Source organism: Panthera leo, chromosome F3, assembly GCF_018350215.1.
Source record: "Panthera leo isolate Ple1 chromosome F3, P.leo_Ple1_pat1.1, whole genome shotgun sequence".
Classification (NCBI taxonomy): Eukaryota; Metazoa; Chordata; class Mammalia; order Carnivora; family Felidae; genus Panthera; species Panthera leo.
The window spans coordinates 1,566,679-1,581,394 of record NC_056696.1 but is presented as its reverse complement, the minus strand read 5'-3'; the positions used below and the strand labels follow the sequence as shown (position 1 = coordinate 1,581,394).

The 14,716-nt window shown below is 48.8% G+C and overlaps 1 protein-coding gene across 3 annotated transcripts in view; it reads left to right on the top strand.

Moving 5' to 3' along the window:
* The window catches only part of NVL (nuclear VCP like), an 89,165-nt gene that overhangs the window by 40,041 nt on the left and 34,408 nt on the right, over positions 1–14,716 (top strand). For all 3 annotated transcript variants that reach the window (XM_042924501.1, XM_042924504.1, XM_042924502.1), the window contains 2 exons: positions 2,321–2,440; positions 6,252–6,351. In XM_042924501.1, the coding sequence (XP_042780435.1) occupies positions 2,321–2,440; positions 6,252–6,351 (220 nt within the window). The remainder of the gene's footprint in view (positions 1–2,320; positions 2,441–6,251; positions 6,352–14,716) is intronic.

Genomic DNA, 14,716 nt, shown 5'->3' with positions numbered 1-14,716 from the left:
TTTTGCCAGCTTTTCCCCAAGATGGTTGTTGCTGTTACGTCTCCACCAGCGGTGAGTGGGGGTTCCCGCTGTCCCACATCTGCACCATTCCTGCCAATCCGAGGGCTGAGCCTTGTTCTCATTGTGTTCTGACTTGTTTCCTAGGGAAAGGTGGGGAGGAGGTCTGTGGCAGAGTCTGGAATGACCGGGAGAGATGAGGTGATCTAATGAGGAAGATAAACTTCTTGGGATTAGATAATGAGTTTGCTGTAGGACGATTCAGAATCAAGGAGTCCAGAGACTTCCAGCAGACACAGGGATATGAGCCCGGAGTTCAGGAGATTCGGGGTGGCACTGGAAACCCTGGGGACAAACAGTGGGGTCCCTGACCCCAGTAAAACACTGCTGGGGATAGGGAAGGAGGAGACTGGTCTTGTAAGGGTGGAGGACGCCCAAGACTTTCTGAGCCTGAACATCCAGGAGGCTGTTTCTTCAACCTTGTCAGTAACCGCAGCGTACGAGAAACCGAAAGTAGGGCTTTGGGTTTGGCAATTAGAAGGTCATTGGTGACTTCAGGGAGGGTGTTTTCAATAAGGGTGTTTGCAAAAGCCAGGTTATCACGGTTGAAAACTGAAAGGCAAATAAGAAGTTAGAAATGATAGCTATAGGATCCTTATTTGAAATATTTCATAAAGGCCAAGATAGTGGGATTTTCTTCTGTTTGCTTATTTTTAATCACTGTCACCTTTGTTAAGATTGATTTTTAATCTGTCCTTTTGAAATTGTAGGTTTATCTTCCCCCAAATTAAGTTTCCCTTTGGCCATTTGGTTTGCTCTAGCCACAGTGCATTTGCCAGCTGTGTTGATCGTTCCGTCGACCCCTGTCTGATACTTGACCTCTCCCAGCTCACTGTTACTTTTTCTTTTAAAATATCTACTATTTTGGTCCAGCATTTCAAATATAATTTTTGCTGACTTGGATTCTTTAGGAAATTGAGCCAGTCTACTGTATTTATATACCACACAAGATGTTATGATCAAGGCCACGACTTCTGCTTCCCAAGGACTATCTAGACCAGCCGGGAGTCTCAGTAGCAGGAGACTCTGTGAGGGCAGAGTGGGGAGAGCAATAGGAAGAAAGTCGGGGACCTTCTCGAATACTGGGAGAAGTGGAGGCAGGTTGGAAGACAGATCAAGTAAGGGAAGCACCTTGAGCAAAAGTACCAAGAAAAGACAGGACAGATGAGAAGACAGAAAACCCTCCCGTCACTGTCGTCCATGGCGTGTGCTTTCTGCCTGCATTACTTTATCACGGCCGTGTGGTCACGAGAGCGTAACAAACACTGGCGGTGGGGTCGGCACTGGAAACAGTTTGCAGACTCTGTCCTATTTAGCAGTTTTATTAGGAGAAAACATGCTTGGTTCACTAGTTTGGAATTTTACGAGAACAGTCTCTTAGGCCTCATGAACAGTGAGACCATATTCTTACACGTAGCTCTCTGCATTAACTTGTCCTAATGTTATAGGACGTTATAAATTACTGTGTTTCTTGACTGATCTTACTGTTTCATGTTTTGACTTAGATTTTACGGTATGGTATGTCCAGTGAAACCTGTTGAAGGCCTCACTGGCTCACTTCGCCTTCTCTGATGCCAAGTGACAAAGTAGATCTTTCATTAGCAACTTGACCCACATGGAAATGATGGTCGAGCAGGAAATGGCAGTAAAGTAGTGTTGGATTAATGACAATTACTGCTGGGTGTTTTATATGCATACAGAGTAGGAGATCAGTTCTTTTTTTTTTTTTAATGTTTATTGATTTATTTTGAAAGAGAGCAAGCAGGGGAGGGGAAGAGAGAGAAAGAGAGAGAGAGAGAGAGAGAGAGAGAGAATCCCAAGCAGACTCCGTGCTGTCAGCACAGAGCCTGACATGGATCTCGACCTCACAGACCTTGAGATCATGACCTGAGCCGAGATCAACAGTTGGTCACTCAAGCCTCCTGAGCCACCCAGGTGCCCCTCAGGAGATTAGTTCCAAAATCACAGTGTAGAATTATGGGATTGTGTCTGACCTAGAGAAGACCTCACATTTACTTTGTCTTTGTTTTAGAAACGAGGTAATCTATAGGCTTCAATAATAGCTGATTTTATTAAGTTGAACCATACACACTTGGCTGTGTTTCTGCATCAAAAATGGTTATATATCAGCAGCTCCATGCGGATCAGCCTAGTACTTTGTGGACTCTGATATTTAAATGTCTTTTAAAACTAGTTTTACTGTAATTTGGCCCAAAGCCCCAAAGTTGAACAGTCTCTGCATTTTATTTCTGTGCGTGTTCAGTACGTTGGTGAGAGTGAGCGTGCAGTACGACAGGTGTTCCAGCGAGCCAAGAACTCCGCGCCCTGTGTCATATTCTTCGACGAAGTGGACGCCCTGTGCCCTCGAAGGTCAGACCGAGAGGTAGGCGTATGCACCGTAAGCCTTTTGTAAGTTCTTATGAAGTCATTTCCTGGGAACACTGAGGTTCTTTAAGTGAAGAAACCTGGTAATTTGGAGTGAGGGCCTAGGCGTAACAATTGTGTTGTTATCAGCCCTCGTATCCGTTTGTCTGTGTCATTTTTGTGGCACGCTTGTGACTCACAGGGGTGAGCAGCTGGGGGTTGCAGTGATGGTGGCTGTGAATAGCCCGCCTCGTAATCTTGATCCTCATCAGGTGAATGGGCTCTTGAGGCCCAAGAAAATGTGCCTCGCGGTTCCACGCACCCAGGATGGGGTCAGGCGGTGCGCTTTCTGACGCGGTACAGTTCGTGCCTGGGGAGGACGGGAAGTGGGCCTGCACCGCATTCCGCCTGCACGAGTCTGCAGCGTCGCTGGTCACGGGAACGTCAGCACAGCCGGGGCCTGGAAGCAGTCGTTATCAGAAGGACCTTGTCCCAGAGTCCACTGCTGTAAAGAGCACGTGGCCTTCTGGAAACCAGTATGAAGACTGTCTAGTGGGTACATTTGTGACACGATGACTAAGGAAGTGATTATGTTTCTCTTGTGATTCATCTTCAGATAGTTATCTTGTGTGTGCCCTTAGGCTGTAAAACATTTATTAAATTCATTTCACTTAGAATCTCCAGAAACATTCCAAAGTCTCAAGAACAAAACTTGACTAATGTGAGTGTGATTCATGTCGCAGTGATTCTGTTTCCTCATCCAGTAGTCATCAGTAGCATCCCAGAAAATCCTTCTGGTCTTATCTCTGGGGGTGAGGTCAGTGGCCACGCAGAGGTCCTTCCCAGGTCACCCCGCCGGCTGGCAGATCCTGGAATCTGGTGGGGGATCCAGAGCAAAGCACTGCCCTTTCTGTCCGGCTGGTCAAGGCATGTTGTGCTCTGGAGTTGACTCCTATTTATCTCCTTGTCTTTGGTTCCGAATAAACCCTTCATTTGTCAACAGCCCCTGTGTTGGTTTGCAGCCGCCTGTTAACGGCTGGTGATTTTGACTTTGGACAGGTGCAGTGAGTGGGTCGCGGCTGGTCGGCCATTGCCACAGAGAGGTCTGTGGCCACACGAACCGTGCTCTGACGTCTGGGTTCTCGCTCGTTCTTGGATGTTTACTAACACGTGTTTCCATTTTCCAGTACCTGTGTTCTTCTCTTTGGACGTTTTCACCTGAAGGGGATTCTGAAGGAGAGAAATAGGGAGAAAAATGGGAATACATATTTCTTTTTTTAGCGCGTGAGTTATGCATGGACACACGCTTGTGACAAAACTCAAATTTAGTACACGTGTTAGTAGATCAAGGGTCCTTCTTCCCATTTCCCTCTTTTACTCTCCTTGGAGGTTTTCACTCAGTTTCGTATGTAGTATTTGTTATTCTACAACTTTCTCCATAAACTTAAAAACATGTATGGTTTAGAGTTTTATATGAATGTGGTCATGCATCTTGATGATTTTCCCATGTGCTTAATGACTTAATTTTTAAACGATTGCATAAATGTTCTACATTCTGGAAACAGAAGGATTTCTTTAATAATTCTGTTTTAGACATTCACATTGTTTCTAATTGTTTTTCTTACAAACAGAACTGAAATAACACTCTAATCACATGCTTTTGTGCACACGTATGTGGACCTATACATACTATGTTTTGGAGCTGACATTAAATCATCCTTCACAAAAAAATACCGGATACATATGCCTGCCAACAGTATTGTCAGCAATGGCTAATACCCATCTTTTAATCTTTCGTCAGTTTTATTGTCAAACGTGACATTAAATCTTAGTATTCACGTCCCTGATTATCAGTGAGGTTGATTGTCTTCAGTGAATTTGTATTTCATCTTCTAGAAATTGCCTGATCGGCTACTTTGATCCTTTTGCTATTAAAACTTCTTTTTTATCTATAGGAGCTTTTACGTGTGCTAGAAATTAATCCATTGTCTGATTGTGTGTGTTGGCACGTTTTTCCCAGTCTTCTCACTTACCTTTAATTTTTTTTATTACGTACAATGTTATAATTTTGTTATAGTAAAACGTGCCTTTCACATTCCTGTGCTGATTCTGAGGATTTTGTCTGGTTTAGGTAGGACCGTGTTTGGTTGGTGTCTGGGGCTGCTTTACTGTTCTGAGTCAGGATTGTCACTATGTGCATCTCCTGACATATTAGCTTTGTGTCCTCAAGGAGTGGTGACATGCACCGTTTCTTTTCTGGAGAAATTGTTACCGCCTCTGTGTTGAAGAAACGCAGTAATCCCACCGCCCCCCCTCCCCCCGCCACACATACACAGCACTACTTTTCTCATTTCTTCCATTGGGCACTTAAAACCTTTCTGTGTCAGAGTGAGTTCCCCTGTGTCCACCACCGCCCTGGACCTTTCCCTTAGGTATTGCCGTAGATCTGCTTGTGTGCCTCTGGGAAGAAGCCTCGTGGCCCAGTCCAAAGATCTGGAACATCTCACATCCCAGGGGCTCTCGTGAGGCTGAGTCTGCATTTGCCCAGTAGGAAATCTGTTGCGACTCTGGATGTAGAGTTCTCTCTTGTCCAGCAAGAGACGGGGACACAGGATTGAAAATGCGAGAGAGGCTAATGTCCTGGAAGAGAGGAGAGCCCCGAGTAAGGGTCCTTGCTCCGTCTTTGTTTGGATCAGAAGGCTTACAAGCGTGATGGACTGGACGTGCACAAAGAGACAGTGGAGTCTTGAACATTAACTCATGGGCGTGGGGGAAAGGGGTTTTGGAGATATGCTGTGTTAGGGTTCGTGTCAATACAAAACAAAATCCTGGCTGTGTGGAAGGTTGTTTACAGCAGACAGGAGGCCCCACCTCTGTTTACCTAAACTGGCCTAGGGGACTGAAAGGAGAAAGGAGCATGCTACCTCAGGGTCAGCAAGGCACCTTTGTTTTGCTAATTAGATCCGCTCTGGGCAACTTCACCCTGCGGTGGTCTTAAGTCCTGTTTACCTGTTTACCTATTTTGGTTCCTCCTTCCTGTGAAAGCAGCTTTCTGCTATTGTACTAAGTTGGGGGGCATTTCCGCCCTGAATACCTAATCTTGTTTACCTCATCTTGGATGTTTTCATCTTGAGATTTCCTATTCCTATACCTTTGTCCTATACTGGGGGCCTTTGCCCCGTTTACCTAATCTCGTTTACCCAAACTTGGGTGTGTTCACCCTGTGACTTTCTAATTCTTTATTCCTTGTTAACCCATGGTGCAAGCTCAGGGAATTCCTAAACTTATTCCCCACAGCCATTAGATCTTTTCTTTTTTTTTTTTTTTAAGTTTATTTATTTTGAGAGAGAATGCATGTGTGCTCGAGGAGGGGGGCAGAGAGGGAGGGAGAGAGAATCCCAAGCAACCTCTATGCTGTCAGTGCAGAGCCCAATGTAGGGCTCCATCCCACAACCATGAGATCATGACTTGAGCCGAAACCAACAGACGCTCAACTGACTGAGCCCCCCAGGTGCCCCGTAGCCATTGGATCTTTGAATAACTTGGAGGCACCAGATTTAGATCAGCCAGGCCTGCCCTTGTCTGGCTGTGAGGCCTGGACACGTGGCCTCTCCGAGCCTCAGCTTCCTCGTGGATAACACGATTCCGGGGACTTCCTGCCCCTGCGTTGCACAGTGCCAGGATGTAGCGACCACTCAGAAAATAATGGCCGTTACCTCTCGACAGAAGCTTTCTTGAAGTTAGCTGGTACGTTACTTTGTATGGAAAAGAATGACGATGCGGTTTTCTTTTTATCGGAAACTGATGGAGGTGTGTTCATTCCCTTTCAGACGGGGGCGAGCGTGCGCGTGGTGAACCAGCTGCTCACCGAGATGGACGGGCTGGAAGCGCGGCAGCAGGTTTTTATCATGGCGGCCACCAACCGGCCAGGTAGGGGGTGCTCCCCATGACTGTCAGCGCTCCACGACACCGGGATTTACATTCATGCCACTAGAGGAGGGTTAAGTTTAGGAAATCCCTTGTTGGCTCGTAAGTTGAAATAAAACCTTAGGAAGCTTTTATGCAAGTGATAGTAAAAAAAAGTTTTATTGCTTAGATTTGGGGGATTTTTCTGTGTTGGTCCTCGGAAGGTTGTCTTGTCAGAAAACCCAGTGTCCGCTTTTGACCACACAGATGTTATCAGAATTTGTGTCCTGCGGTTTCTCCCAAGCTTATAGGAAACAAGGACCAGGCTCTTCACTTCATGTGAAGGTTGAAGATAGAGTCACGAGGTTTTATACCGGGACCACGTCACCATCCCTGCAGTAACTGTTACTTAAAGTTGTTACGAGCTTCAGCGGAGCCGAGGGGCTTAGAAAAGGCCCATAATGTCAGCACCCGGCTCTTACTGAGGGTCCCAGAGTCTCTTCCTGTTGCTAACTACTCTGCCGTCCTCGTGAGCCGCTGTGTCGTAGCCACCCCGCGTGGACACTGGTGTTAACTGTCTGCCACCGTCAAGCTCACAGAATTTGTCTTTCGGGTCTTGTAAGTTACTTTGAAAGGTAAAACCTCCGTGAAATATATACGATTTCATTTTAAAATGGAAAACGGAAATATATGAAGGTTTGTACTTTGACGGCAGTAAAGTACCGTCTCTGGAATCCGGCGGACCTGGGTTTGAGTCCTGGCTACAACTCTTGTTCTCTTACCGGTTCTGTTTCCACCCCCACCCGTGTGACACCGGCCGAGCACCTGTGTCACCCGTGTGACACTGATCACACGGAGCTGGTGTCAGAGCCGGCGAGGCTGCCACCAGGACCCTCGCGCTGCTGACCGGCCAGCTACAGGTGAACCCTCAGGTTCAGTAATTCGCCACGACAGTTAAAGGAATGCAGGAAAGCACCGTACAGTTGACCCTTAAACAACACAGGTTTGAATTACGTGGGTCCACTTACACGCGGCTTTTTCTCGTGAACACGGTGCAGTCCTATAAACGTATTTTCCTTATGGCCTCCGTAATGTTTTTGTTCTCTGCTGTACTTTATGGTAAGAATACAGCATATAACACAGAGAACGTGCACACCGTGTGTTAATTTTTACGTTACCGGTAAGGCTTCCAGTCAACAGTAGCCACTAGTAGTGTTTTGGGGAATCAGAAGTTACACAAGACTTTTGAGCGTGCGGGCCTGGGGAGAGGGAGCAGTCGGTGCCCCTAACGCCCATGCTGTTCAAGGCTCACTGTACTTGAGTTAGTTGCTGTTTGTTGTGAAGGATGCACACAAGGCCAGGTGTGGGGGGCAGTGCAGACGTCGGGGGCCCTCTCCCCTTGGAGCCAGGGCACACGCCAGCCTGGGAGACCGGTGTGCTCGTCAGCAGGACGCTCCCAAACTCTGCCGCCCAGAGCTTCCCTTGGGGTTTTATGCCTTAGTCACTGTTGGTCGATGGCCGCGCGATTGAACCGTCTCCCCAGAGATGTGACTCCCACTTCTACCCTCTAACCACGGGCTTGGTCTTTCTGACAACTGGCCCATCCTGAAGTTACTATCTTGGGCCGACCTTGAGTTGGTCATTAGCGTAGCAAAGACTCCCATCCCTGGGGAATGGCGAGGCTATTTGAAGCTTTCTGACAGGAACCGAGGACAAAGAGCAGAAGCCTTCTTGGTTACACCACCTCCGCTCTGGGCACACGTTACTTCCAGGATAATGACGCCAGTTGGCAGGATGGTCGTAAAGGGCAGTGTGTCTCCCACGGCGTGTGGCAAGGAGCTGTTCAGTAACGACTGCCTCTTGCCAAGAGCACGTTTGGTGACAGCCAGGGTGGCGGTCCCGCGGTCCTACACTCACAGCTGTCCCCGGGGGAATCTGGAAAACCTCACAGATCTCTGTGCAGAATCACACCCTGCGTTTTCTGGTAGACGCAGAGTTTTTCTGAGAGATTTCGAGAAGACACCGTAGTCTGCGATAAGCCATCCTGTCTTCACCTGGCACTCGCCGTTTTCGTGTTTGGTGATCGTAAACACATATCTTTAGCTTAGTCTCTGTGGACTAGAACGTAACAGGTCCCTCCGTGTCCCTGGGTTTTACGTGAATCCTCGCCTCAAACAGTGCAGGTGCGTGTCCTTTCCCGGTCTCTGTTCACCTCTGAATTCTCTGAATTCTCGACAGCTCTCCGGATTCTTAGCTGTGAAAGCCCGGGCTGAGTACAGTAGCCTGTGCTGACTTCAGCCATGGTGAGGGAGACAGGAACACGGTGGGCACCTGTGTCTTGTCCCTTCCGGTGTCCCTGAACCTGTTTCCTCCGCTCTGCCCCTCCCCCGTCCCCTTATCCGCGGAAGAGATCCCGCTGCCTTGCTGCCTACAGAAATCCAAGAACGGCCCCGTGGGTCATCCGTGTCACCCGTGCGCGTGCCTGTGGCGGTTCTCTTCCCTAGTGCGCTGTCCTGCAACATTCTGTTTGTGACTTGTTTTCTCCCCGCTTCCAGAAATCTCTTCCCACCTGATGGCTTTGGCCACATGACAAACTACCACCATACTCAGCGGCTTCAAATCACCATTTTTGCTCTGACCCACAATTTTGTGGGTCGGGGACTCCGGAAGGGCTTGTCCAGAGGTTCCTCTCCGATCCCGGTGCCATCAGCTGGAGTGGCGGGGCCAGAGGACCGTCTCCGTGGTGACGCTTCGGCATCTCCGTCCCCTCCTCACGGAGCGTCGCCTCTCCTGGTGGCGTGGGCTCCCGCTGGCGGGATCCCGCATCCTCGTTCTCACGTGACCGCAGGGTTCCAGGAGCCGAGGGTGGAGGCTGCCATTCCTGCTAGAGGCGGCGCCCGGGGGACAGCAGCGGGGAGGCTGAGGTTCCGGGGCAGGGACGCAGGGCACGAACACCTGCGGCCGCTCTGACTCTTCGCACACAGGCTTCTTTCCTGACGCGCTCTGTGATCGCACAAGGTGTAGCTCCACCTTTCCGTTTGTGTTGAAGACCCACCGGTCAGCGTAAGACTCTTTAATTTCTCAGCACGTCTTCTCTTCTCATCAAGTATTTATGGAGTTTTTACCGTGTGCCTGGTCCTGCTTGGCTTTGGGAATTCAAAGGCTAAGAGTTTGGAAAAATGCTTTGTGTGTACTGTGATTTGGGGCTGGGGAACTTGGGTACGTAAGAGACAGACTGGCTAAGAGGGTAGAGAATGACTTGGCGGGGGCGAGGGCGGGGGGGGGGGGGGTGCGGGCTGACTTAGAGATGATGGTCCAGGAAGGCTGTTGCAGAGGTGCTACGTGAGCACATGTACCCAGGGCGTAAGGGGCGAGAGCACCTGGCTGCTGGGGCCCAGACACACCAGCTGCTGCCGCTGGCAACGCACAAAATCGAAGGCAGAGAAGGGAGTCCTGCTGACAGAGGAAAGGAATTTATTTCCGCGAGGCCAACGCCAGGGATGAGGAGGGAGCACGGGGCAGGCCGACTCCCCCAAGCCGCCCGCCCGGGTGGGATGTGTGTGACGTTCCTCAGGCCCTCCTGGCTGCCCAAGGACTGGGGACAGGATAGAAGACACACGGTTGACTGATGGAGTCTCCATCAGTTTATAAATATCTCAGTAACATTACAAGGAAAAGGCAATTTTATCAATAGCCTAATCTCCAGGGACTCCCTACTGTCTTAGTGATAATACTCTGCTGGAGGGAAAAACAATCTTAGCTTGACAAGAGCTAGGTCTCCAGTATCCTTGAGTCTTCCTTAGCATATGGAAGTCCCACTGGAAACTTCCCCTGGGCTGCCCCCAACTCCACAGTAGAGAAGCTGTCACCTGCACTACCCCAGTGCAGCTCTTCCTCCCCATGGGTCCTGTCCCCATGCTTTCCTAAAATCACCCTTTTGGTACCAAAGACGTCTTCAAGAATTCTTACTTGGCCATCAGCTCGGAACCCCCACCACCACTCCAAAACCCCATCAGGGAGATGGGAGGCTGGCATCCCAAAAGACTGTCTCCAAAGTGCTGAGCAAAGGTCTAGGTTCAGAAAGGAAAGTGTGGGACAAAGTTGGTGGGCACTGAAAGGTTGGTCATCGTCTTGGGGTCAGTCGTGGGTGGGGTCTTGCTGGGACAGGACAGTCCCCGTTGCTTCAAGGGGTAGTTTCGGTTCCCTCTGGGGATGCTTTGCCTGCTGGGTGTTTCCCTGAATTCAGAAATTTGGAAATAAGTACTTAATCAGAAAGTACAGACTGAGGGGCGTCTGGGTGGCTCAGTCAGTTGAGGGTCCGACTCTTGATTTTGGCTCGCGTCATGATCCTGGAGTCATGGGATCGAGGAGCCCGCTTGGGATTCTCTCTCTCTTTGCCCCTCCTCTGCTGACATGCACGTGCTTTTCCTCTCTGTCTCTGTCTCTCTCTCTCTCTCTCTCTCTCTCTCTCTCTCTGCCTTCCTGTGGGTCACTTGAACATTTCTTAGAATTTCATTTTGATTTACCTGTTATTTTTGAGTGTATCTCTTTGTAGAGTGTTTTTTGTGGATGAGGCGGTTGTAGAACTGCATACACGTAGCTTCTCACTGTTTACTGATGTCAGCATTTCTTTTGCCAGTTCCAGCAAGGAGTGCATGCACGGCCTGCCTTGGAGTTCCTGCGCCAGCCCCATTCGGGACTGTCCTCCGTGTCCCTTCTCCACTGTCTCAGAACCTCCTCAGACAGCGTTCTTATTTTTGCCTCAGCTGTGGAATGAAATTTTTTTGAAGTTTGTTTGTTTGTTTATTTTGAGAGAGAGACAGTGTGAGTGGGGGGAGGGGCAGAGAGAGCAGGAGAGAGAGAATCCCAAGCAGGCTCCGAGCTGTTAATGCAGAGCCCGATGTAGGGCTGGAATTGATGACCCGTGAGGTCGTGACCTGAGCCGAAACCAAAGTCAGACGCTTAACTGACTGAGCCCCCCAGGCGCCCCCTGTCAAATAAAATTTTAAAACTTAAGTGGAAAAGGAGGCTTTGTTGTATTTCCAAATTTTTGCTCTTCCCATCGATTTTTCTTTTCTGATGTTCCTAATTTTTTTCCGACATTCCTTTTTGTTTCAGAAACTCCCTTTAGTTGTTCTTTTAGGTGTGTTTAGCTTGCGGCGAATTTTCTTGGTTTTCATTTATCCAAGAATGCCTTGATTTCCGGTTCTTTCTTTCTTGAAGCCTATATGGAGTTCTGGGTTGACAGAACTCTTTTCTTTCAATACCTGTAAATTGGGCCACTTCATGCCAGCCCTCGTGGTTTCTCCCTTCCTTCCTTCCTTCCCTCCTTCCTTTCTTCTTTCTTTCTCTCTCTCTCTCTCTCTCTTTCTTTCTTATTTCTTTTTTTAATGTTTATTTTTGAGAGAGAGTGGGAGACACAGAATCCAAAGCAGGCTCCAGGCTCCGAGCTGTCAGGACAGAGCCAGACGCAGGGCTCGAACTGACAAACCGTGAGATCAAGACTTAAGCCAAAGTCAGACGCTTAACTGATTGAGCCACCCAGGCACCCCCACCCTCATGGTTTCTGGACACAAACCTGCTTTCGTGTGAATGCCCTAACAGTACAGGTAGGGCGTCAGTTCCCTCTGCTTGGAAGACTTTTTCTCTCTTTTTTTAAGGTTATTCATTTAGAGAGGGAAAGCATGAGCGGGCAAGGGGCGGAGAGAATCCCAAGCAGGCTTCATGCCTGTCAGCACGGAACCTGACGAGGGGCTCGATCACACAGATGGTGGGATCATGACCTGAGCCGAAATGAAGAGTTGGATGGCTAAGCCAGCTGAGCCCCCCCAGACGCCCCTCTCCTATTTTCCATTTCTGTCATCTCTTTTTCCCCTAACTTGTGAGGTGCTGCTTTCTACAAAACAAGGGAAAGAATTGTTCTGTCCCCATCCCCCCCACCTCGCTGCTCTCAAGACCTGTGATGTCCCTTGTGTGATGTGTGGCACACCAGAGTCCACCCCCTGTCCCGGAAATACTCCGCTTCCCTGTGCTCAGCCCCAGGAGATGAAGGTCCCTGGACAAAGTCCACTAAGACCACCGATGCCCTGATTGTCATCTCCTGTAAAGGACATTCTCAGAGAGGAACTGTCTGTCCCCACTGAATCCTCTGTGCCGCTGGTTAAAAACACTCCTGCAGACAGGTGTACCCAGATAGCCACACCAACCGGGTAGGGTCTCTACTGCTCAGCGGGGGTCTGTTTCCTACAGTAGCAACACGGTATTCAGAAAGGGTTTCTGCTGTCCGCGCAGCTCTGTTGAAAAATTAAATCTGTAAATTATGACACAAAGAAGTGTAAACTTCTGGACAAGGATTAGGTCTGCGGTTTTATGTTTGAGAGAAAGTTCCTAGTTCAGAGTCTCTATCCATCGTGATAAGCCCTTAGTAGTTTTTTGTCAGGCGACTCGATGGCTGGCAACAAAGAAGAGATTTATTCCATTACACACAGTAAGATATTCAGCCACTTAAAGTTCCAAGTAAAACCTTCCCTTTTGTGTCCAGTCTGAATGGCCCCGGATCGTTGTTAAATTCTCCTTGAGTTGGTGCCGTGTTCCGACCTGTGTATCTCGCCCTTTGGCACAAGGCTTCCCTTGTAAAAGTAACCTAGGCCCTGGCATCATTTCTGCTGATTCTCAGGAACCCGCAAATAATAAAACTCAGTATTTGTTTTGTGGATTGTAAGAAGAGACCTGCTCCTGTTCCGTGAAGGTCGTCTGATCTTGCGGTAATTTTCATAGACATAGTATTGATGGTCTTGTTAGTCTAGTTTCTAAGTCTCGAAGAAAATGGCTTTATTGAGATCTATAATATGCCATAAATTTTACCCATTTTAAGTACACGATTCAGTGGTTTTGAGGATATTAACAGACTTGTACAGCCATCCCGACAGCCTGATCTGAGAACATTTCTGTCACCCTCAAGAGGATCTGTGCGTGTTAGCTGCCCCTCCCCATCCGTCCCCACCTGCAGCACTGTCTCCCTAGGCCTCCGCTTCCGTGTGTAAGTGGAGTCACACATGTGGGCTGTGGGGTGTGCCCTCTCCCGCTCGACGTCCTGTGTTCAAGGCACATCCGTGTGGCGGTGTCAGTACTCCGTTCCTCGTACTGCCGGATGACGTTCTGTCGTGTGGACGTAAACGTTCCACCCATTCTCCAGCCGGTGGACATTTGGGTCGTGTCCACTTTAGGGCTGTTGTGAACCTCCGCATACAAGGTTTCGTGTGGCCGTATATCATAATTTGTCAGGAGGTAGATACCTAAGAGTGGGGCCTGTGGGCCACATGGCGACTCTGTGTTTAACATTTCAGGAAGCAGCCAGACTTCCAGAGAGGCCCAGCGTTTTCTGTTCCTGCCGATAATTATAACAAAGCCAAGTGTGGGAGTTCGGATGTCTCCACACCCTCAACGCTTGTTACAACCTTTCTAGTTGATTACAGCCATTCCAGTGGGTGTGAGGTAGTATCTTACTGTAGTGTCTTCTTTCGAGAAATACCTGTTTGAATCCTTCACCCATTTTTTTTAGTTGGGTCATGCCTTGTCGTTGAGCAGTAAGAATGATTAATTCTAGGGGCGCCAGGGTGGCTCGGTCGGTTAAGTGGCCGACTCCGGCTCAGGTCATGATCTCACGGTTTGTGAGTTCCAGCCCCGAGTTGGGCTCTGCGCTGACAGCTCAGAGCCTGGAGCCTGCTTCCGATTCTGTGTGTGTGTGTCTCTCTCTCTGCCCCTTCCCCACTCGTGCTCGGTCTCTCTCTCCCTCAACAATAAACAAATACTAAAAAAAAAATTTTTTTTTAAAGAATGACTAATTCCAGATACAAATCCACAGCCAGGTGTATGATTTGCGTGTATTTTCTCCCAGCCTGTGGCTGTCTTTTCACTTTCTCGATGGTGTAATTTGAAGAACAAAAGTTTGAAATTTTGGTGAAGTCCAATTTATAGATTTTTAATCACATGCAATTTGTGTCCTGTCTCAAAAACTCATTGCCTGATTCAGGGTCACAAAGATTAACCCCCGTGTGTGGTGACGGTTTTACGCTTCCAGTGCTCACACTTCGATCTTAGACTCATTTTGAGTTAATGTTTGTGTGCTCTGAGGAAGGGGTCCCGATTCACCCTTTCGCACGTGGACGTCCACCGGCCTCGGCACATTTGTGGCATCTTCTCCCCGTTGAATTGTTGGGGCACCTCTTGAAAATCGGGGGTCCGTCTGCAGCAAGGTGGAGTTTTTCCTGAAGTTGGAAGTCACTACCTTTAGCTCTTAAACGTCAGCTTTTTTTGGTACTCGGTGGGAGAGCGGTGCTTCCTCACCGGCGGATGGAAGGGAGGGCTCTTCACGCATCCTCCTTGTTTG